Raw genomic sequence first — 23,514 nt, forward strand, 5'->3', positions numbered from 1 at the left:
TGTCCTTTTTTAAAAGCTTATTTTCCTCTATGAAGCTCTGTGTTAGTCTTTTCTGAAGAAGGGTGTGCTGACAGGCGCCAGTGATTGCAGGCAGCCTAGCCCTCCCCCACCCCTGTATCTTTCCCCAGGTAGCATCTTGCCTCCCGGACTCACACGCAAGTCCGTACCCTCCTCATTGTTTCGGTCACACCTGCAAACTTGGAATGCTTAGTGCTAAGCCTAGAAATTGGGATCAGTGTTCTCTTAAGGTTTGGGTCTTAAATACAGATGGTGTCACTTTAATGTCTTCTCCCAGGGGTGACGGATTTGGACATAGTGGGAGATAAGTATTGTAGCCAAATGCTCATTACCTCTAACTACACTGAATTCCAGGTGAACTGCACCAAACACATAGAAATAAAGAGAGATTTTTCTCTCCTTTGCTTGCTTGCCAAGGTGAAAATTCACCCTTGAAGTTCCTCATTTGCAAATGCCTTTGAAGTCATTAGATAATACAATTGGCTTCAAAGGCACCAGGAGGCCAGATTTCGCATTGGATCCGTGTCTACCCCGCAGCAGAATTTGGCTCCCAACCTCTCACAAAATTGACAGTGCGTATCGGTTTTAAAAAGTGAGTTTTCACCTTGAGTCTTTCTCCTGTAAGACCACTGGGAACGGAATGCTAATGCGTTCTGGCCTCCCTCCAGTTCTGCCATTACAGATTCACCTTCTTAACCCATAATATATATAATTCCTTCTCCTAGCGCCCGCCTCGTTGAGGGCACATACATGTGTGACCACTCATCCTGCGTATTTACTGAGCAAGCGGGGGTAACACGACTTGGTGCCGCAGTGGATGAGCTCAGAAATCTCCAGGCCACCCCAGGAGCTCTGTTTTATGGCCCTCTGATTCATGAGCTGGGTGATTTCTGACCCGTGGGAGCTGTAGGTTAGGACCAGGGCTCAGCCAGAATAGGAATGATCATAGTCTCTTTATTGAATGATAGTATTGAAAGGTGTACAGTGGCACCTCATAACCACCTCCAAACGTTCCAGGATCAGCATAAGCCCACCCATGTCCTTACCCTGAGTCTTCCCAGGACTTTATCTCTTGGGAAAGCAAATAGATCCTCAACCATTATCTGCAAGGCAGACGCACATAAGGAGAAATGGCTTTCTCAAGTACCTCCGTAGTAAACAATAAGCCAGTGTTTCAAGGAGCATTCGAGTGGTGCTTGTGGTTTGGGCAAGTTGAGGAACAGGGTTGTAAAACAGAAATCTCAGGCTTCCCCGGTGGTCCAGTGGTTAGGACTCTGCCACTCTTCCGCCGCAGGGGCCGTGGGTCCCATCCCTGGTTGGTGAAGATCCTGTAGGCTGCCTGCTGCTGCTGTCGCTAAGTCACGTCAGTGGTGTCCGACTCTTTGCGACCCTATGGACTGTAGCCCATCAGACGCCACTGTCCATGGGGATTCTCCAGGCAAGAATACTGGAGTGGGTAGCCACACCCTCCTCCAGGGGATCTTCACAACCCAGGGACTGAACCCGAGTCTCTTGCCCGCATCTCCTGCATTGGCAAGTGGGTTCTTTACCACTAGCACCACCTGGGAAGCCAAAATAAATAAATAAAACAGAAGTCGCAGGATAAAGGGCAGAAAATGGCTGAGCTAAGATACTTAAGCTGAGATGGTAGATCTAAGTTTCCACAAGGTCCTTGGATCAAGTATTCCAAGTCAACTCAGACTGATTAAAGTTCACAGTGTTCAGGCGGTTGTTTGTGCAGTCTTCCAGCTCCTCAGGACTGTGAAAAATGTGTCCCCCCTTCCACTTTCCCTGCAGCTTGTCCAAGCTACATACTGGGTGGAATATTTGTCCTTGGGAAAAATAAACAACTACAGCAGCAAAAGAAAGGAGGAATTACAGCTATCCACTTTAAACCTTCAGTTTTTAAAATAGATGGTGGGGACCAGCCTTGCAACACCCTCCGCTCCAAAAGGCACACATCTGAAACCTTGGGAAACTATTTGAACTTAGAGGTCTAGGTCAAGTTTAATACTCAGGTCACTAAGGACCTTGGGAGGCCTTTGCTTTTCATTGTTGCCATTGTGAGCATCGTCGATTAGTCTGGGAGTCAAGGAATGCCCTTGGAAGGAAGTTTGGAATTATCCATACTGTCTAGATGCTTTATGAATAAATGGGTGAAAAATAGTGGTTTATTTGAACTTGGTGTGGTCGTGAGCCAAATTTGAGACAGTTACTCTAGCTGGAATTAAAAGAAGAGTTATTTAAGGGAACTGCTAGCCTTTAACAGACATGTGTAAGAGCATTCTCTGCTGGGTATTGCTTGTCATCCTGCTTTTTCTCATCTCGGATGTTACTCTTTCTGTGTTTCAGGTGGTACCACTGTGCTCACCACAGAGAAGCCGACTGTGATAGACAGCACTATACAATCAGGTATCAAATACCAAAGAGAAAATTGATTCACATATGTGTGTCTTCTTCCCCAAAATAGTGCATCGCTATGCTTCTCGGTTTGCATTTCCCATCAAGTCCTAGCAGAGATGCCACCAGCATCTGGTCCCCAAGCAGGAGCCATAAACACTGCTTCCCTTTCATCCACATGTATATGCAGCAGGGAGCGAGATTTCCTCCCCCATCAGTCATTGCCAAATGGTGACAATCCCCACTCTCAACGGAAGGAACCAAGGAACATACTTTGTTTAAACGCAGCACATCTAGGACACGGACTGTGTTTGCAAACTCAGGAGAAGGAAATCTCCCAGGCAGCAGCCTGACTATTTATTTTCATCGCCGCTCTGCAAATCAGAGACAGGCGAAGTTTGTCAGTTTTGCCTGCCACGGAGTTGGCAGTTTTACAGCCACGTTTCCAGTGGGTGCACCGTGAGATGGTGTGCAGGAAACCAGGGCTGGAGAGGAGAGCCCTGAGGCGGACTCCCTCTACATCCTTCTTTATTAACACATCATTGACCAGGTTGGGGGGGCGGGTTGCAAATACTTAGTCTGGTGATTATTATGTAGGTGACTATTGAAATGTCTCCAGTTGATAACATTCAGGTAACAAAAGACGTGGGCTGCCCCAGTGGCTCAACAGTTAAGAATCTGCCTGTAACGCAGAAGATGCGGGTTTGATCCCTAGGTTAGGAAGATCCCTTGGAGAAGAAGTTTCTTGCCTGGAGAATCCCATGGACAGAGGAGCCTGGTGGGCTATAGTCCATGGGATCAAAGAGTCAGACGCACTGAGCAATGAACTACAACAAAAGACATATTAATGTGTCTCTGGTCAGTAACTTGTTCATAGAGTCCTGTGATGACTTTCAGAGCTTTGCTGTTGATCAGGGCCCAGCCACAGGGAAATGGTGGCCTCCCCCTCACTCTCTGTATTTCGATAGTATTTTTTGAAAATCTTCCCCACAGACACACATGAGGGGAAACAGTGCGTATAAGCAATCAGAGGTTTTACATACTTTAAAAGTTAACCATTAGAGAGAGGTGAACAGGTCAGCTCACCAGCTTCTCCCATTTCCTCTAGTGAAGCCTGCTCAGCCTTGGCCTCCACAGTCACTTATTAACGGGCATGTGGTGTACATCAATGTTTCCTCAATAGCAGACCCTCCCCAGCCAGCAGAAAGCAGAAAGGACTGTTCTAATTAGCATGCTTCCTCAAAGGGTGCTGTCACTCTTGACCTGATTAAACTGCAAAACAAACCTCCCTTCAGTTGAACTTAACCCCAGTTTTTCCCATGGTTGGCTCTGGGTGACAGACTGCCTGCTACCACTGAGCTCATTGTTGTTTAGTCACTAAGTCATGTCCGACTCTTTTTGACCCCATGGACTGTAACCCACCAGGCCCCTCTGATCATGGAATTTCCCAGGCAAGAATACTGGAGTGGGTTGCCATTTCCTTCTCCAGGGGATCTTCCAAACCCAGGGATCAAACCCAAGTCTCCTGCAGTGGCAGGAGGGTCCTTTACCACTGAGCCATTGAGGAAGCCCACCACTCAGCTAAGACACCCCCAAATACCGAAGATGAAACTGAAGAATAGTGTTCAGCTAAATCTTCACAGTGCAGGAGTCCCCCTCATACCTTTTCAGGTTATAAATGTGGCCTTGGGGGATTGGCTAGCTGCCTTTTGCTTGCTTCCCATCTTCCCTGATAAATTTCTTCTTTTTTCCCACTCAGCCCCATCTGGGTGGTTTTCTGTGGGGTAACTTCCTCTAAGCTCTTTATGACCGTCACAGGGAATGGGGTGAGGTGAATAAGTGAAGTTAATAACGTAACAAACATTTTAACTAGTACTCTAGTTTTTCCTCTTGCCAGAGAGTTAATTACAACCACTAGGAAGCTGCCATCAACAGATCTCATCTCTCTGCTTGCCAGTCAAAAGAGCTAGGGGTCATCAAAACACAACAACCTGTGAACAAGAGCCCAAAATGAGATGACTCCCCCTCCGTGTTGGAGGTCTGTGTTATCAAAGCAGGAATGGCTTTGTGAACTTTTAATTTACGGCTCAAAGCCCTTGGCACGATGGCTTCAGGGGGAGCTCCAGAGCAAACAGTCATCTCCCAGCGTCTTCTGTGATCAGCGGGTGGATATACAAATCATGAACCAGTAAGAAGTCAACAGGCCAAGAAGGTGGTGGACTAGTGTCCCAAAGAACCATGTTACCCGAGTTAGAACTGAGGCTTCATTCATACTAAAAAGGGAGGTGGTACAGCTGGTGGTTGCGAACTTCTTGGTCCTGGAATCCTTTGTTCTTGCAGCTGTCCATGTAGATCTGGTCACAGTGTTCCTATAAAACCCCAGGAAGACAATTCATTATTTTCTGTCCTGCAACTTTTTGTCTGTACATGAACAGAAAGGTGTTGTACCTTTAAAGGTCAGAGCCTTGAGAATGGGCTCTGTATATTTCAGGCTGTAGGCAGCATTCTTTTATAAAAGGTGCAGAGCCAGCATGGCTACACTCAGGCAACAGAGCATAGCGTTAGAGCTAAAGTAATATATCCAATATGGAGTCAGGTTTGTTCTCTGTTACAGAACCACAGACCTTACTGGTAGGGATGGTCTAGTCCACAGTCAGCCCAGAGTCCTTTACAAGTTGCCTTGGTTTCCTGTTTTTCCATTGTCTGAGTCATGAATCTTGTTCTCTTCGTGTGTATATAGTGAACTGTCTGTGTTTCTTTGAGGAGTTCTGTTCATTGTCACCTCCTGGCTAAGCCAATGCTCAGAACCTGAGCATGCGTGGAGTCAGAAAGCAGGTCTAACTCTGAGGTTTCCCCTGCTCGTGGCCAGACCCATCTACTGATACCTGGATCCCCACTGTCCTGCAGGCACCTTGACAAACAGCAGGATATCAGACCTTAAACTTTCATCATCATCTGATTTTGCTGAAGCCACTAGAGAATCAAGCAGAGGCTGAAGATTTCATGCTGAAGATTCTTCTCAATAGAATATGTTCAGTGGGCATATAATACGCATGTGCTATCTGGGTTGTCATCAGATGCATGAAAGCCTGTTAATGCTCTGCCAGGAACTGATGAGAAGCCCTGCATTTTAAATCCATCTTCCCCTTGGCAGAAGGCTCTTACCCTCCAAGGATCCCCAGACATTCTCTAAATCAGTTCAGAGTATGTTCATGACCCACGGTTACATGGACCCAGGCACCTCTGCTTATTTCCAGCCTATGAGTAAGCGAGCTCACATATCCAATAGAAGTTCTGAAGACCAGATTTGAAAATTAAATCCTTGTGCATATATGGTGCTAATGATGTAACTCTGGGCAAGCTAGGTCCCCCAGGCACAGCTGGTGCTGGCTCACAGCAGCTATAAATTTGTTTTAAGTTCAGAATATTGTTTCCTGCTATTTTTAAGAGTCAAGAAGGGATTTAGCCAGATTATTCCCAATGAATTTAATGAGAATTGTGCAGCCATGGGGCCTGGGTAATATTTTGAAGATTGAAAGGTCAAATGGACATTGTCCTGTATACTAATTTCATTTGTCCATTGGCTTTTTTCTCTTTCTCTGCCGTTATCTCCTCTGCTTCTGTCCTTCTCTCTTCCTCTTTCCATTTCTAGAAATGTCTGTGTGTATTTTTGTGAGTTTAATAGCCTTTCTAGCCAGGCTTGAATCTTCAACATTGAGCTGTTCTGTCTCCATGCCCATCCCCCGCAAAAGGTACTGATTTAAAAAAAAATTCTAATTTAACAAGATTGCCATAAATTATATATGATTGAGCCAAAGAGATAAGAGTAGTAAAATATGAAAAGTTTGAGTAGTCACTGTGTAAAATTCATAGATTGGAAAGAACAGTGGAAGATAAAGGTTGACTTCCATTCACTCGAATAGGAGATGTCAAAATTAGTCTTTCAGGCAAAGTCGCCCTTTGTCTTGGCCACAAAAATACCCAAGTTCATTTATTTTATGACACTGCCAGAATAGTAATAGCCAAATTATGGATGGTGTGGTTTTCTGTAAATTATACAATAAATTTAAAGTATTAACAAGGCAGATATTACCAGAAATGTGTATGCTGTAATGACTGACTGCCCTCCTCTCTGTGTAGGTCTTATAAATGACATTTAAGGAGAAAACCTAAAACCACACACATATTAATATTTTTCAATATTAACAGTTTCTAACACAAGATTACACAACAGCACATTCCAGGGCTGTGGGTGTTGACATCCAAGGTTACTCAACTACTCCTTCATTGTTCAGCTGACTACATCTGCAAAATTCAGTCATGCTGTACAGAAGGGAGGATTTTGGAGAGGGTTTCTCATGCTTTAAGAAGCCCTATTTCATGGTTATGATGGACTGGGGCATAAAATATGTATCTCCAGTGACACTGCCGCTGTGAAATATAGCCCTTTGCACAAACTGAAAGTGCTTGTGTTATACACATCACATGACTTACTAGGCTTTCTTTCTCCAGCTGGCCCCGGTGAGTCCTTTGGCAGGTCACACTGTCATTGGAAGGGAGAATCCATCTTGCTCAGTTTTGAGGATGGTATGGTGCCTTCCTTCCAAAATTTCACATTAGCATTTGAAAGGAGTTCCTTGGAAACTAAAAATGCAAAGTAACTCATTCTTAATGCAAAGTAACTCATTCTTATCTATTCAGTAAATCTCCCTTACCCTGCCTCCTGCCTGCCATTGTTGAAGTGGGGGAGGGGCAATGGAGCCCAGACTCAGTAGAAAGCAAATATTTGTGTTAAACACTTAGACAAAGTTAAAGGAAAGACCACAATGAGATAGGCTCTCAGCCTGACCCTAATACAGCGTAGAATATCATACTTCCCTTTTGCTACAGAGAGATTGTTGAGACTTATTTTTTAGATCAGCAGGCAAGCTGCTGGGGGCACCTTCCTTTTCGTCTCAATGCTGCCATCTTGTGGACGCCTGAACTCAGTGAGAAGCAATGACCGTCAGAAAACAGCCCCTATTGTGTGTTTAATTTTATATTCAGGAGATGGGTGGGACTGGCAGAAAGAAAAGAATTTTATCTTTAGGATTATTTTTATTGTTAGCTCCAGTTTACCAAAAATAATTCCAAATATCAAGGGCTTCATTTTCCCCATCCTTAAAAAGTTAACCAAATTCCCCCAGCAAAAATGTTGAGTAAAAACTAAGGCTATACAAGTTAGGGAAAAAAAAAAACCAACAAACCCATAGTCAAATAGCACTTTGTAGAACACATGAAACAAATCATTCTTGAGACTCCCTTCACGCTTTCTTTTTAGAACCCAAAGGAAGCATTTTGAACATTAAAAAATATACAAGTGGGTACCCATTCAAATATGCTTTGGCTTTACTTGACCCTATATTGCAGTTTTAAGTGGGGCAAACAATTTATATGCAAATCTGAAAATTCACTAAAGAAGCAGAGATTTCCCACTTAAAATTAATTGACCTGATATAAAGCACAGAAGTTAAAAAAAAAAAAAATCTTACGAAATGCTTCAGAGATCTGCCAGTAAAAACCTGGAGCATAAGCTGGTGTATTGAGAATACAGATAACCTCCAGGGTGAGATACTCAGCCAAGTCACGTTTCTAGACTTTGGAGGTTCATGGGTCAGTCTCTTAATTAAGATTCTTTTCATTGGTGGATATCAATTTATATGACTATCCTCAAGAGCAGAGTATCTTTTATATTAAATATTGTGGAAATAGGGAGAATGCTACAGATGTAATAATACATGCTTTGGAAAGTAACCTTCCTGGAAATTTTATGTACCAAGTTGACAGGCAGTCCATAATCTTTTTTTGAGCTGGATCAAAATAAAAAAAAAGTTACTAAATGTGATGCTGCAAGCTTGTGCATCTCTCCATGCATCTTTTGCGTTCCTTGGCAATCGTGGGTGTTGTGGCTTTCCTAGGATTTTCAAATAGATATTAAATTATATAAATCGTGCTTTCCATGAAGGAATTAAGGACCTTTCTGACCTAAATGATCAAATGTGTGTTTCTCTACTTGTCTCTGTTTCTTCCTTTCCACCCGCTGAAGAGTTTCCAACATATGGTTTTAACTGTGAGTTTGGCTGGGGTTCTCACAAGACATTCTGTCACTGGGAACATGACAATCATGTGCAGCTCAAATGGAGTGTGTTGACCAGCAAGACGGGACCGATTCAGGATCACACAGGTAATGGAGGGTTCACTGTGGCCTCGTTTCTTTAAATTTGAGAGGGTGTTACTGAGGAAGGTTGCTGGGGTCTGTGAGTTTAGAAAACACTGCAGATCGTTTACTTGTGCTTTTATTTTCTGGAATTAAAAAGATGCCCTTCCCTAGTAGAGATTCTCTTAGGCCACTTACTGGAGAATGCTACATAAACTTAGCAACTGATCGACCCATGTGAAAAGTAACAAACTGGGCAAATCAGTGTGTGTGAATTAGGACCCGTTTTCTACTCTTTCTGAACTGTTTTCATGGGACATGTCAAACAGAGACAAAAGGAGAAAGGAAATACTAAAATGAACCCTGTCTGTACATAACCCAACTTCAACACTCACCAGATCCTAGGAATCTCATTTTACCTCTAGCATCCCGACTCTGAGTGATTTGGAAGCAAGTCTAGACGTAGGTAGTGTCATTTCATTTATTGCCTAATGCTTACTCTCTTGACCCTCCGAGTGGAAGTGGATTGGGGTCAAGGGTTGAAATCTTGTTCTTTTGAGGAAGATAGTAATCTAGCTCATTCTCTTTGAGCAAGTAGAAACCTCGCCACACTCCAGTTTACAGCCCACCCCACCTCCTGTCTTACTTTCCTTCCAAGATTAATTAGGGTTAGGGTGCACAGAGAGCTGTCAGCCCCTCTAGGAACTCTTACCCATTGCCATCCTCTTTTCCTCCTAGTCATTACTCAGCTTGAGAGATGGACTAAAAAATCATCGATGTCCTGTAAAAAAATATATATATACATGCATATACTCACACACACACACACACACACACACACACAAACACCCAACCCACAACCTTCCAGCCCAATCAGTGTTACCGACAATACTGCTTGTTCAAGTCATGGTTCCCAGAAAAGACCCCAGAGGGGCATTTGCTGAGGCTGAGACATCTCATTAAGCCAAGGTCCCCCTTGATGAGTGGGCCAGTGGGCTGATGGACAGCCAAAGGCTCCTTCACGCTTTTCCCACTTGGTTGTTCACTCTGCCCCCAGTGAATACAACCATTAAGTAGGTTGAATAGGCCTCTTTTCATCACGGCTACCTCCTTTCCTAATAAGAATGACAAGGAAATTGGATAAAATTGAACTCCTTCAATTCTGAGACACTTTCAATTGAATCTTAAGACAAGCAGTTTTAGAAAACTTAAAATACTTTGACTGTAAATGGCACTGTACGTAGAAATGGCACCAAATTAACCAAATGCAATTAGCTGAAATGAAGGCAGTAATGGTGGAAAAATTGATGCAAAGTGAAGCAAAAAGGCTCAGTAGGATCTGACATTCAAAGGAGGTTAAAAGCTACGTTAGCCAGAGACAAAAGCTAAAAGGCTTACAGAAGTACAGTGCTAATTGAGAAAACGGAGAGAGAGTTCCTGACCTAGAATTGCGATAAAACCCCGAAAGGAAAAATATCAGCGCTTTCTGTGTTGGAGTGTCAGAAAAGGCAGGCGTGTCTTAGATGAACGGCTGAGAAGTGCGATTCCTTCAGAAGCATTTTCCTCTTTTGTCCTCCCGGGAGCCCTCCAGATCCACCCAGACCAGAAAGAGCCCCCGCAGCACTAAACTTGCAATCATTTGCTGAGCGAGCTGGGTGAGCCCGGCATCTGAAAGGCAGGGACTTGTTAACATGAAAGTCTGGATGAAAAGAGCCCCACACACAAGACACACGCACACAGCCTGCCACAGCTCATGTGCGGTGCTTTGCAAATCAGACGTGGAGGCTTCTGAAAATGAACAGTATCTAGGTACAATAGTCTGTGGCCCGATTTTGAATTTATCAAAGGGATCCCGATTGGTTTTCCGCATTGGACCTCTAACAATGGAGCTGTGTCATTTCTCATAGAGGATTCCCCAAACCCGTGGCAGATGCTGGGAGGGGCACGGGAGATGTAGGTATAAAGGAGGGAGTCCGAGCCTGGGGGCATTCACAGTCTGGTTCCAGGTGAGGAACAACTCACCCGTGCCATGGGATGAGGGTGTCCAATAGCAGGGGGAGCAGGGGTGGCAGAAGACAGCACAGGAGGGAGCAAAGATGCAGGCCTGGCTCAGGGACCAGCTCTGCTAAGCATCCTCAACCTCATTCTTCTCCACACAATGGGGGCAAGGCGGCAGAGGCAAGGTGGGGGAAGGTCTTACCTGCCTGTCTAGGTGGGCTGAGAGAGGTGGCACCATCACACAGACAGGTGACCATCATTAGGTAAATCAGTGGGAGAAAACAGACCCCAGGAGTGACCGAGTCTACACGGTCCAGGAGAGATCGAGATCGCACACATTCTGCTGGGGCTTCGGCTTCTATTTCCCACCTTCCTTTCTTTATCCCACCCACCGGTTTTATTAAGAGTGCTGAGGAGCCTCTCATACAAGCACCCTGGTGAGGGAGGAAGATGGTGGGCGAGGACACACCCACTCCACCTGCACGCTGCTGACACAGGGCGCGCCCACATACACGCAGTGCAAGAGCATCTCCCAAAGGTGCCAGCCCCTCGGGTGGCACACACAACACCCCATTGCCCACTGAAGCTCGCCATCAGATCCGCGCTTTCATCAGGTGCGGCGTTCAAGTAGCATTTCTATTTGCAGAGCAAACAGTGAAACATGAGTTGTGTGTTTAGACCAGGTGGCAGCAGGAGGCAGTGCTCCCACCGGGGGTCATTAACAGGAAAGCCGGGAGTTAGTCCTCCAAGCTCAGCAAGCATCTCCGTTGCTGAAATGGCACATTCTAATAAGCCTCAGAAAAAGCGGCCTCTCCTCTCCTGGAACCAGAAGCCTACATCAAACAAGAGCGGGACTCACAGTTGAATTTCAAGCTCTCAGGTGTATTTAAGGAACTTATTAATATAAGCCATTAAAATAAACTAGGGGGAAAGAATTGGAATTTGAAGTTGGGGGGGGGGGGAAACTGCCAGATTATGTGGACAGACAGCAGCTTCATTGTTATCAGGCAGTTATAGTAACCAAAGCATCATCCACCAGAAGTCTTCCTGCTCCAATGGTAAATAAATAAGAATATATCTAAATATTTACATTTACTCTCTGTGTTCACACACATGTGGCTCAAGTCTTAAAATTGCATGGAAATAGGTCTTCCAGTACATCTGATCTGCTTGCAATGGTGTAGAGACCAATGCAGGTCATAGCCCGTGTCCATGTGACCATGCATTCTAGATAAGTGGTATCCGACTATTGAGGTTTCCAGTTTCCAGCACAAACGTCCTTTCACGGATGCCAAGAGCAGAGCCTTTCAACACCACTGAGGTTACCTACCATTACCCACTTCACCACCACCACCGCTGCACAATTGGGTTCTGGTGCTCTGGCCAGGAGAGGTTTGAGAGCAGAACTTGATGGAAAAGAGACAGAGGTTCATCCATCTGGCCATTCCCCAACACAGCTTTTTGTCACAGCAGGAGATGGCAACTTCATCTACTCCCAAGCTGATGAAAACCAAAAGGGCAAAGTGGCTCGCCTGGTGAGCCCCGTGGTTTATTCCCAGAACTCTGCCCACTGCATGACCTTCTGGTATCACATGTCTGGTTCGCACGTGGGCACGCTGAGGGTCAAGCTGCGCTACCAGAAGCCGGAGGAGTATGACCAGCTGGTCTGGATGGCCATCGGACACCAAGGGGACCACTGGAAAGAAGGGCGTGTCCTGCTCCACAAATCTTTGAAGCTTTACCAGGTGAGCCCCCTTTCCTTGGTCGGGGCAGGCAGCTGCTTCGGGGGCACTGGGATGCTGTTTGAAAGCTATGCAAATGAGATGCAGGAATCATTCCAAAAATTATTTCAGGTGTGTCCTCAACCTGAGATACCGATGCACCAATGATCATCTAGGTAGCATTATTTCTTAGTCTCCTAGTTGACAGCCAGGGGACTGATTGCTGAGAAAGAAGGGAAATGCTACCCTATAATTATTTAGGGCTGTCACAATCAACATTCCTTTTATTTGCTGCTCTTCCTAGTTTTAGATTCTGTGTCACACAAAGAGAATGTGAGGAGAAGTTTTATACCATCCTCAAGCAGTTAATATGGATTGAAGAGCAAATCGCGTGCTCGTTCGAAATCTCATGAATTTCATTTACGTGCTGTGACTTGAGCTGCACAAACATATGTAAACACTGTTATTTGGGACCAAACATTTAAATACTGTGGAAATGATCTCATTTTGTTAGGTGATTTTTGAGGGTGAAATCGGAAAAGGCAACCTTGGCGGGATTGCGGTGGATGATATTAGCATCAATAACCACATCCCTCAAGAGGACTGCGCAAGTAAGTATGGGTTGCTGTAGAAACCAATGCGGTGCTTGCTCAGGGCATGAGTCTTTCCACTTTATGGTCTTTGTCATGCTCACTTAGACCTAGAATTTTAATGTGGGCTATAAGCACGTCCTATAGATGTGCTTGCTTTGATACAACAAGGCATAAAGCCAGGTCAGTCTACCTTCAGCTACCGCATCATCTAACCTGGTTCACTTAGAATGTTTGGTTAGTATTCACGGAAGTACACCAATAATGTGCAACCAAAAATCATAGCAAAGAAGAAACTCACAATTTCCAGGCCATGCCTAAACATTGTGATGAAAAGTGGAAAACTCAGATATCTGGGTAATTCCAGATATCTCAATGTATAAACAAAATAGGAAGCCTTTCAAATTTTTCATCACAGTGGATTTAATGAAGATTATATTGTGAATGGATCATAGACAACATCATTCTTTGATTTATTATAAAAATAAGTAGAGGTTTCTGACTCTCCGAACAGTTGAAATGCCTCAAAAGAATAAATGAAATTTAGAGATTTTGCCTAGCATTTCAGAGTTTATGGATTTTTCTTGGCCTGGTGTATATGAATAAAAGTCTTGACATAGAAAACCAATTCATACTCCCAGTTCTTGATATATAATTATAAGTAGCATCACTAATGGCAATGTAATAGCACAGTAATTAGTCTTAAGCTCCACTTGCTACACTTAAACTTTTGTTATATATCATGATATAATAGGATGTTAATTATAACAAAATGGAATAAGCCTATTGGGCAAATTTAAGACAAAGGAGGCCTGTTGGCTATAATGGGTTTTTGGTCATTTCAGCAATTTACAAAGCTTTTATTATACAATATATTGGATATATGTAGTCCCTAAAGTGGCAATAATTTGATAGGGTCGATTGAAGAAATTAGAATGAGCAGTGAATAAAGGTCTGCTTCATACTATGTAAGGAAATCTATTTAATGCCACAGGACCTAGCAGACCTTCATAGAAAAAATAATAAGGCTTAATATTGAAGTTACAACTACTTTACAAACTCCCCAGCATCCAGGTCTACACAGTTGTTAATATGTCTATTTCATATAGTGACATAGGGCCTATGCTACTTCCATTCCTTTTCCAAGATGGGAAGGCTGATGGTGATGTTTTTGGAATGGGAGAGCAAACTCCACCAACTGAAACAAAGAAGTACATTCAGTTTGGTTCAACAGGTTTTCTCTGATTAAGGGCAAAGCAGCTTCCTAGTGCTATAGTGAATACACAGGCGCTAATACAAGTCCCCTGAGCCTTTTTCTGTTCATGTGACTGGGCTGCTTAGCTGTGGTTACTGCTGGGCGTTATACTCAGGAAGCCACAGCTAAAGCACCATTAAAACTTCATGTTCTCCTGTCTTTAAAATGGATAACCAACAAGGACCTGCTGTGTAGCACAGGGAACTCTGCTCATTGTTATGTGGCAGCCTGGATGGGAGGGGAGCTTGGGGGAGAATGGATACGTGTATATGTATGGCTGAGTCCCTTTGCTGTTTACCTGAAACCATCACAATGTTGTTAATTGGCTATACTCTAATAGAAAATAAAAAGTTTTAAAAAATAGTAAAATAAAAAACAACCCAACAACTTTGTGTTGCTGTGACAGTAAGAAGTTGTCTAAGATAATTCTACAATTACTCATCACATATGTTTCTTTGAAAATTTAGCCCTGGATGCTAGGAGATTATCAGCTCTTTATTAATTATTCATGCATTAATACCACAAATATTTATTGAGTCATGGAGTGTGTTCTGGACACTGTTTTAAATGCTGGGGACATAGGTGTGAACCAGGTCCCTATCGTCTACTAGAATCATAAAGGACACCAGGACTCCACTCCCCCTGGAGACTTTTTTTTTTTATAAGACACAGGATGCAGTCTGTGGCCTTAACGAGCTGACATACTATATGGGAAACCAACTAACACTTAGGAAGCCCTTATCTACAAAAGCACAGGATGGCAGCCATATGTGCAACCCCACTTCTGTTTTCTATTTTTACCAGACTTCCCCACACTCCAAATGCCAGAGCCACTTCCCCACCTTCCCCCGCACCGCCCCCCCACCCCGCCCCGGCCCAACTCCCCCCAACTCGCCTTCACTGCACTCCCCACCCGTCTCCTAAGACAACACGCTCTGCTGCAGCAGGGCTTCCTGGATTTAAATCTGACTCCAATTCCCTAATCATTCTGCACTGCCTCTCTATAGCTCTCCAGTTACCTGGGGGGTCGGATTGTGCTAAGACCTTTGAGGAAAAACCCAGCAGAGCCACTGCTGATCAGTGTGTGAGGGTTGATGTAGTTTGTATGTATTATATTTGGTTGAGAGTTCAAATATCTCTTTCAATTTTCTTTGACTTGTCAGAACCAGCAGACCTGGATAAAAAGAACCCAGAAAGTAAAATCGATGAAACAGGTAAGTTTGTCTTGCTGACTTATTTTTAAAACAGTTTACATGGCTTTTATTATATTTATGGAGAAACTCTAAAACTCTGGCACACCAGGGTGCTAAGTGAAAGTCACTCAGTCGTGTCTGACTCTTTGCCATGGGACTATACAGTCCATGGAATTCTCCAGGCCAGAATACTGGAATAGGTAGCCTTTCCCTTCTCCAGGGGATCTTCCCAACACAGGAACTGAACCCAGGTCTCCTGCATTGCAGGCGGATTCTTTACCAGCTGAGCCACAGGGGAAACCCTGGGTACCAAAGCAGTTCACATAGAATAAACACCTACCCATGTCAATGACGGAGAAGGCAATGGCACCTCACTCCAGTACTCTTGCCTGGAAAATCCCATGGATGGAGGAGCCTGGTGGGCTGCAGTCCGTGGGGTCGCTGAGGGTTGGACATGACTCAGTGACTTTACTTTCACTTTTCACTTTCATGCATTGGAGAAGGAAATGGCAACCTACTCTAGTGTTCTTGCCTGGAGAATCCCAGGGACGGTGGAGCCTGGTGGGCTGCTGTCTATGGGGTCACACAGAGTCGGACACGACTGAAGCGACTTAGCAGCAGTAGCAGCAGACTTCAAACTGATTAATTCAAAAGTGTGTTTTCATTGAACACTTCTTTGTGATCCAGTGCAAGGCATTTGGTTGGAGTGAGGTCCTGCCCGATGTTGTATTCCCAGAAGTCTCCATGCCTCCTGCCAGCAGTGGCAGGTGTTGGACACTTGCCCCAGCATCACTGAAGCTGCTGCTCACAGATCTGTGCCCTGTCCATCAGCATCAGCACCAGTTGCCATCAGAAATGTGCACATATTAATACCATAGCCAGACTTGGATTTGGTAGAGACAAATAGAGATGGCGCCATATTCACAGTTGATCATCTCAACACGAGGCTCATTTAGCTTAGTTACGTGGTCCACACTGAGATGTAAACTTTATTAGAGATTGTGTCAAAACAGTGTCGCATCAAGGGAGAGAATATTAATATGTCCCCGTGGCTTCTTTCCCCCTGTAGGGACTTGCATCGCATATTTTTAGTTTCCTTTGATTGGAATCCTTGTTGATCAGAACACCATTAAGTAAACACCAGGCCTGTTGCACATTAACATTCTAGTCTCATTTCTAGTATCAGGTAATGAGGCTCAGAGCTCCCATGTTAATAATTTCTCGTGTTCCACTCTAAAGAAAACATTTCCCCAATGCCTGCGTGCAGAGCTGTGTGACCATCTCCAGTGAAACAACCAGGGCAGCAAAGATGCTGATTATTAAATGTGTTCTGTTCAGTACAACACTGACCTGGCTTCTCGATTGGAGCCATAAGCCATTTAAAATAGCAGCAGCAGGCATGCCCTCATTCTTTCGGAAAGCTCTCTCCTGATTGAGTGAAACCATGGTCTGTTTGGGGGGAAACTTGAAGATCTGACTTGTGGTAGGACCACCACTCAGAAGTGCAGCTTGGGCCATCTTCTCATGCAGGATTTGGGGATCAAACAGATGCATCAGGAATGGTTAAATCCCCTGCTAGACCACTGTGGGAAGGAGCATTTTGCAAAGCTTATAGATTGCGTATCTGGCCAAGGACAATAAACACAGATTACAGTCTCATGGAGGGCGGGCTGCATAAAATCTGAATTAGATTAGAACCCAGCCCTAATGGCTTGCCCAGAAACAGTGGTTTCCATGTGCTAAGCTTTCTGTCGAAATCACAGCACCAAAGCCCCAATACCTTCCTCCCACGTGTTGTTTCCCAACAACTCTCAAACATAAATGCTGGTGTTTCTTGGCAATGGAGGAGCCAGACCCCACCACAGAAATTCCCCAGGGGCTCTCTTGGGAAGGACAGCCCAGAGCCAGATGTGTGCTTAACTTCTTGTCCATTTTGCTGTCTACCATAATCTGGTCTGTTAGCAGTGCTCACGGAACCAATTTTGTTTTTCTCCCCAGGGAGCACACCAGGCTACCAAGGCGCGGGTGAAGGTGACGAGAACATCTCCAGGAAGCCGGGCAATGTGCTGAAGACCCTGGACCCCATCCTCATCACCATCATCGCCATGAGCGCCCTGGGTGTCCTCCTGGGTGCCGTCTGCGGGGTCGTGCTGTACTGTGCCTGTTGGCACAACGGGATGTCAGAAAGAAACTTATCTGCCCTGGAGAACTATAACTTTGAACTCGTGGATGGCGTGAAGTTGAAAAAAGACAAACTGAATCCACAGAGTACTTACTCGGAGGCGTGAAAGCAGACAAGAGGTGAGCAGGCAAGCAGGAGAGTGGAGCGGAGGACAGAGCTTGAGCTGGGGGCCGGCTGATCTTTCACTGTTCAGGCTGGGAAGCGCGTTGATGACGCCAAGCCAGCTTTTTCTCAGGAGCTTCAATGAGTTTGGCCGACAGACACGGACAACTTAGCTGTGTTAACAATCGGAATCCTGTACAGTCAAGCTTCTTTCTTTTGGTTTCGTTGGAATAATCAAATGCTGGTGTTGAGACCAAGTATGATTGACTTAATCATTCGAAGGACTCCCCTTTCCCCTTCTCTCTCCTATTCCTCTTCTGGATTCTTTTCGGAAACTGTGCAAAATCCAAGATGCTGGCACCAAGTGTATTTAGCGGGGCCCCTTTGACGGACACGCTACCTGCAGCCCAGTGCCCAGAATATATTTGAATAACCGCCTTTCAGTGGACTCCTGAAGCTGGCCTTGTGTATAATCGCCCGCGTCGTGGATAGGCAAAGAAGGAGTAGAGTGTTTTCTGTTAAAGTATACCGTAGCCTCAGTACCAGTCTAGTGTGTCAGCTCTGTTTACGAAGCAATACCGTCAGATTTCCTCGATGTTTTCCAGTGTTGTACTCAACCTCGTGCTGTGAACTCCATACAGAAAACTGTGCCATCATAAACACTGCTGGCAACTGGATGTGATGCGGACAACCGCATCGAAGAATCCTTGGCACTGGCTAGTCTACGTCCTCTCAAGTGCCTTTTTGTTTGTACTGGTTCTCATTGTGTTACATTCACCCGCCCTGTTTTTCGCTGGTGAAAGCCCTCTTCTTGAATCAAACCCTGGGGGCCTGCTGACGAAGAAGAAAGTATATTTTAGTGTGAGATGTCAGCCTCCAGGAAGGCAAGGGCTCCGAAGATTTGGCAACGCGACTTAATCGTTCCGCTTTTTCCGTAGTTCAATTTCATGTCTCTTGACCCTTTTGTATAAAGCTGCAATATTCTCTCTTACTGTTCTTTCATATGGAATGTATTTTCAAATGTAAACTCTTTCTCTGCTATCCCTCTGTCTTTTTTCTCTCTTAGGATTTAAGCATTTGCCATTCTTCAGAAAAGAAACTCACAGCTTTAACCTGCTGGGAATGGCAAACAATTTTACTAGACTTTATGTTGGAAAAATAAATAAATAAGGGAAATTCCTAACTTTGCCCTCCAAAGTATAACTTTGGTTTCCTTGTTAACTGGTTAAAGTGACAGTATCTTTTTTCCTAAAGCCATTTGCTATCTATACCAATCAAAATGATCTGAAAATGTTTGCATTTAATAGAAATAGTGGTTAAGTTGAGGGAGGAAATCATTGGCTTTCAAGTGAGACTCAAAGGGATGAAATTCCCTCAAAATCCAAAAATCAGAGATTTTTACACCCAAATACATGAAAATGACCCATGAGAACCTTCTTGTTTTGGTATTGAGTCAAGCAAGGGAAGTGGAAGAAGGAATGGTTAATTTAAGAAAGCAACCATAAATTCTAGTGCCTGGGGATGGAGTATTTTAAGATAAGCGAGGGGAAGAAAAGGAGTAAAGTCAGAACAAATGGTCTTAAAAATCCATTCAGCAGCAACCCTGAAAAAACAAGAGACTTAGGGAAGGCTTCTGGAAACTTCCAGTGGCTCACAATGAGAAAGCCTGCCTTAGAGCTGGCAAGACGTAAGCCACAGAGAAGTAAATGTCTTATGAGGCAGCCTGTGAATTAGCCTGAAGAAGCTTTGGTTGTTTTCCGTGTGTTTATGCCCTGCCATGTAGGACAGAAGAACTTCCTCCCTCCTACACTGCTGTAGGTCTCACTCAAGTACATTTGTGGGGGTCACATTTGCATCATGGAGCTGAAAGTCCATTCATCCTGGTTTAATTGAAATGAGAATGCCTTTTGTTTCCAGGAAAGTATTGATCACTATGGAAGAAGAATAGATTCTACCCCCCAGGGGCATCCATTCAGCCGTTATAATCATACCCAGACGAAAGCATTAAGACTTGATTTTTTTTTTGGGCAACAGATTTAAAGTTGTCCTCAGCCAAGGAAAAATGATACTGCAACTTTAAATTTTAAAGTATCTTGCACTGATAAATATATTTAAAAATTATATGTTTATAAAGTTATTAATTTGTAAAGGCAGTGTTACAAAATGTTCAGTTTATATTGTTTTAGATTGTTTCATAATTTTAAAAGGTGTAAAATAACATATTTTTTTCTTTATTGAGATCTATAAATCTTTCTGTAGTAAAATGTTTTCATTTTACTGGTATATTATTGCTTCATGTTTTGTACCATCATAAAATTTTGTGCAAATTTTTTTTACAGAAATTTTTATTTTCTATGACAATATGACACTTGTAAATTGTTGTTTCAAAATGAACAGCGAAGCCTTAACTTTAAATGACATTTGTATTCTCAGACACTGAGTTGCATAAAACAACCACATAGAACTGAACTGTAACTTAAATTCCAAACTATGACTACTACATTCCAAAGAAACAGTTGAATTAAACATTTTCATAAAATATCCCAAACCTGATGGCTTTTATTATATTAGCTTTGTTACTGTTAAAGAAATTGGGATTATTCCAGCATCAAATAACTTTCAAGATTTTTTTAAGTTCTTTTTTAAAAATAATATCCTAATAAGGAGAGAAGATTAAGAAAACATTTCCTGAAAGTAGAACATCAACCCAAATTGGACACTTGTCAAGATAAGGCATAAAGAATTTGGCCTTATAAATGGAAAATTTTCAACTCCAAATCTTGTGTCAAATGTTTCTATATTCCATTCAGTAAAGTTTTTTTTTTTTAATGAAATTCCCATATGTCTGTTGGTAAGTTTTGTTCTTATAGAAAATAGGTAATAAACTGGATAGTGTTTATGCATGCAGCTGTGCTAAATTTCATTAGAGGGCAAAGCTAAGCATGGCATTGCAGCTGGCTACTTGGTAATTCTTAGAAAATTTTGAGTTCATCCGGGACCAAAATAACAGTAGTATAGTAATAATAATTATAATAACAAAGACGAGAAGGGTGAAATCAAAGCATGTTCTATAGGATAGAGTACCATTCATGAACCAACAGTTCTTTGCTTACCTTCCTCTGATTATAGGAAAATTTAATTCTGAAGCACAGGAAATCTATGAAGGTGGACTGTTCTGCACAGCTCTTTCCAGTGAATCAATAGTCTACTTTTCTCTGGACACTGATGTCTTTAGCATCTTCCAAGTTTTAACTAAGAAGAAGTTTTAACTAAGAGCATTTGCCCTACTCAGTGGAGTTTGAGGTTTCTCTGCTTAAAGAAAGGGCTTCCCTGATGGCTCATTAGGTAAAGAATCTGTCTGCAATGCAGGAAAACACAGGAGATGTGGGTTCAGTTCCTGGATTGGGAAGATCCCCTAGAGGAGGAAAATGGCAAACCAACTCCAGTATTCTTGCCTGAAAAATCCCATGGATAGAGGAGGAAGAGTTGGGTATTCACACTTTACTGAATTTAAATTCTATTTATGTTCATGGGTGTCCCAGAAAACATGATGACTTATGATGAATCTACCAGAATTAATCCAGAGATACTTTCTGAATTAAGGGCTATAGATTCATGGGTTCTGTTTCCTTTGTTTGAGAAACCTTAAACATAAATGCTTTCAACCCATTTCTTATCCCTAGTTAGCTGCTAAGCTAGGCTTTTCTTCCTGGGTTTAAGGAGCTAAATCACTGTATAATTCTTCCCAAAGTCAAGAATAAAATATGTCATAAAGATTGAAACATTTAACTGAAAACATGAAAATTATTTATCATTCCATCTCCTGTCTTCCCTGCTAACATATTAATCACCACTTGGGCTAGATTGTACTTTATCTTTTTGCAGATCAGAAGGATTTTGTAATACTCCAAGATGTTTCTGCTTCCCAGAGATAATCAGAGCTGTCATGTTGCAATGAAAAGCAGTTCTGCCAGAAATTTCCCTAAACTCTATCATGAAGGATTTTTAAGCAGCTTTTCAGCTCACAGGTTGAGAAGCCAGAGGGAAGGAACCTTGAAATAAGTAGAACTTAGCACCAAGAAGCGAATGCGACCAGTGTGATCTCTGGCATTTTTTAAATATTCCAAAGAAACATTGCAAAGTGATACAAATAACAGCATTATATTATCACACACAAGTCACTTCTTAATAGCACTAAAGATCCCGTGAACCAGTTATATCATTTCAGGAGAGAAGGAATAAACTCTGTGGGAAACTTCTATGGTAATGACGCTATACTTTACGTTGAGAACATTCTACTTTCACAGCAGCTCTGGGAGCTAAGCTTTGTCATTATTCCTCTTTATAAATGAGGAATCCAAAGTTTAGGCAAGTTGAAGGGTGAATCCAGGATGGATCTGGTCTCATCTCCCCCTCCATTCCTCCTATCACACCATAACCCTGCTTGCATGAGTGTGAGAAGTGCTCACAAAAAAAAAAAAAAAGAAGTGCTCACAGAGGGCCTGGCTACTCAAGCCAGTAGCAGCAGCATCCCCTGAAAGTCTCTTAGAAAAGCAAGAGTCTCAGAACATGCCCCAGACACACTGAGACCTTTTAACAAGATCCCTGGATGACTCACATCCCCATCCATTTGGGTCTGAGAAGCACTGACCAGCCTGCAGGTATACTATGCCAGATATTCCAGAGTTTACCTGGTGGTTTGAGGACACTCCAAGACAGGGAACATACCTGCAGATTCTCAAAGCACTTTACAAAAGAGTCTGAGCAGCCTGGGAAACAGTAAAATTAGAAAATTGGAAATCTCACTCACTGAGCCTAGAAGCGTGCTGCTGGTGAGGACCCTACATGTGGATTTCTCTGAGAGGAATAGATGATGGCTCATGAAGTATGTTGCTTGATGAAACATTTAAAGTGCTATACAGAAAAGCAAATGGGACTTGCCAGGTGGTGCTAGTGGTAAAGAACCCATCTGCCAATGCAGGAGATGTAAGAGACTTGGGTTTAGTTCTTGGTTGAGAAGATTCCCTGGAGGAGGACATGGCAACCCACTCCAGTATTCTTGCCTGGAGAATCCCATGGACAGAGGAGCTTGCAGGGCTATAGTCCATAGGGTCGCAAAGAGTCAGACATGACTGAAGGGACTTAGCACACACGCAGCAAACACTCTGTTACTCATCAGTGTGATCAGGAGGAAAGGAGGAGGATCCATCTGTGAAGCGCCAAATCCTTCTGTTCAAAAGAAGTTGCCTCATTCATCACACACAGTTTACTGCTTTCCAAAGGTGTTGAAATCCTGACTGGTGTTAAAATCATGAATGGTAAAATCCTGAATGGTAAGATAAAGGTCCCATGAGCCATTTTGATCTTCTTATCTAAAATCTTGAGTGGTGAAACTAGGTTGAACCCAATTTAATCTTGCTTCAATAATTTCTAATCTTGTTTCTTGGGATCCTTATTACAAATAAGCAAGAAACTCTAGGGTAATAGTTTTGCTGCCCAACAGTGACTCCCAAGAGAAGGTTTTTCTATAGAGAAAGATGGTCTTCTAGACCATATAGAAGGGTACCTATTATGATGTAGGGGTTCAATAAATGTGTAACATTCATAACCAAAGGTGGTTTAGTCACTAAGTCATGTCCGACTCTTGCGACCCCATGGACTATAGCCCACCAGGCTCCTCTGTCCATAGGATTTTCCAGGTAAGAATACTGGAGTCGTTTGCCATTTCCTTCTCCAGGGGATCTTTCCGGCCCAGAGATCAAACCTGAGTCTCTTGCACTGCAGGCACATTCTTTACCAACTGACTGAATTTTATTAATATCACTGCCCTATTAATAGAGTTGGAAATCTCTTGCTCTG

General features: G+C 43.3%; 1 protein-coding gene across 4 annotated transcripts in view; it reads left to right on the forward strand.

Annotated features, from left to right (window-relative positions):
- Positions 1 to 20,196, forward strand: part of NRP1 (neuropilin 1) — a 146,335-nt gene extending 126,139 nt beyond the window's left edge. For 2 of the 4 annotated variants that reach the window (XM_027976576.3, XM_027976578.3), the window contains exons 12-17: positions 2,371 to 2,430; positions 8,504 to 8,641; positions 12,083 to 12,357; positions 12,848 to 12,944; positions 15,342 to 15,392; positions 17,370 to 20,196. In XM_027976576.3, coding sequence (XP_027832377.1) covers positions 2,371 to 2,430; positions 8,504 to 8,641; positions 12,083 to 12,357; positions 12,848 to 12,944; positions 15,342 to 15,392; positions 17,370 to 17,659 — 911 coding nt within the window. In that variant the 3' untranslated portion in view covers positions 17,660 to 20,196. The remainder of the gene's footprint in view (positions 1 to 2,370; positions 2,431 to 8,503; positions 8,642 to 12,082; positions 12,358 to 12,847; positions 12,945 to 15,341; positions 15,393 to 17,369) is intronic. The other 2 variants (XM_027976577.3, XM_027976579.3) reach the window with 1 other exon arrangement.
- The last annotated feature ends 3,318 nt before the right edge of the window (positions 20,197 to 23,514 follow it).

Source organism: Ovis aries, chromosome 13, assembly GCF_016772045.2.
Source record: "Ovis aries strain OAR_USU_Benz2616 breed Rambouillet chromosome 13, ARS-UI_Ramb_v3.0, whole genome shotgun sequence".
Taxonomy (NCBI): domain Eukaryota; kingdom Metazoa; phylum Chordata; class Mammalia; order Artiodactyla; family Bovidae; genus Ovis; species Ovis aries.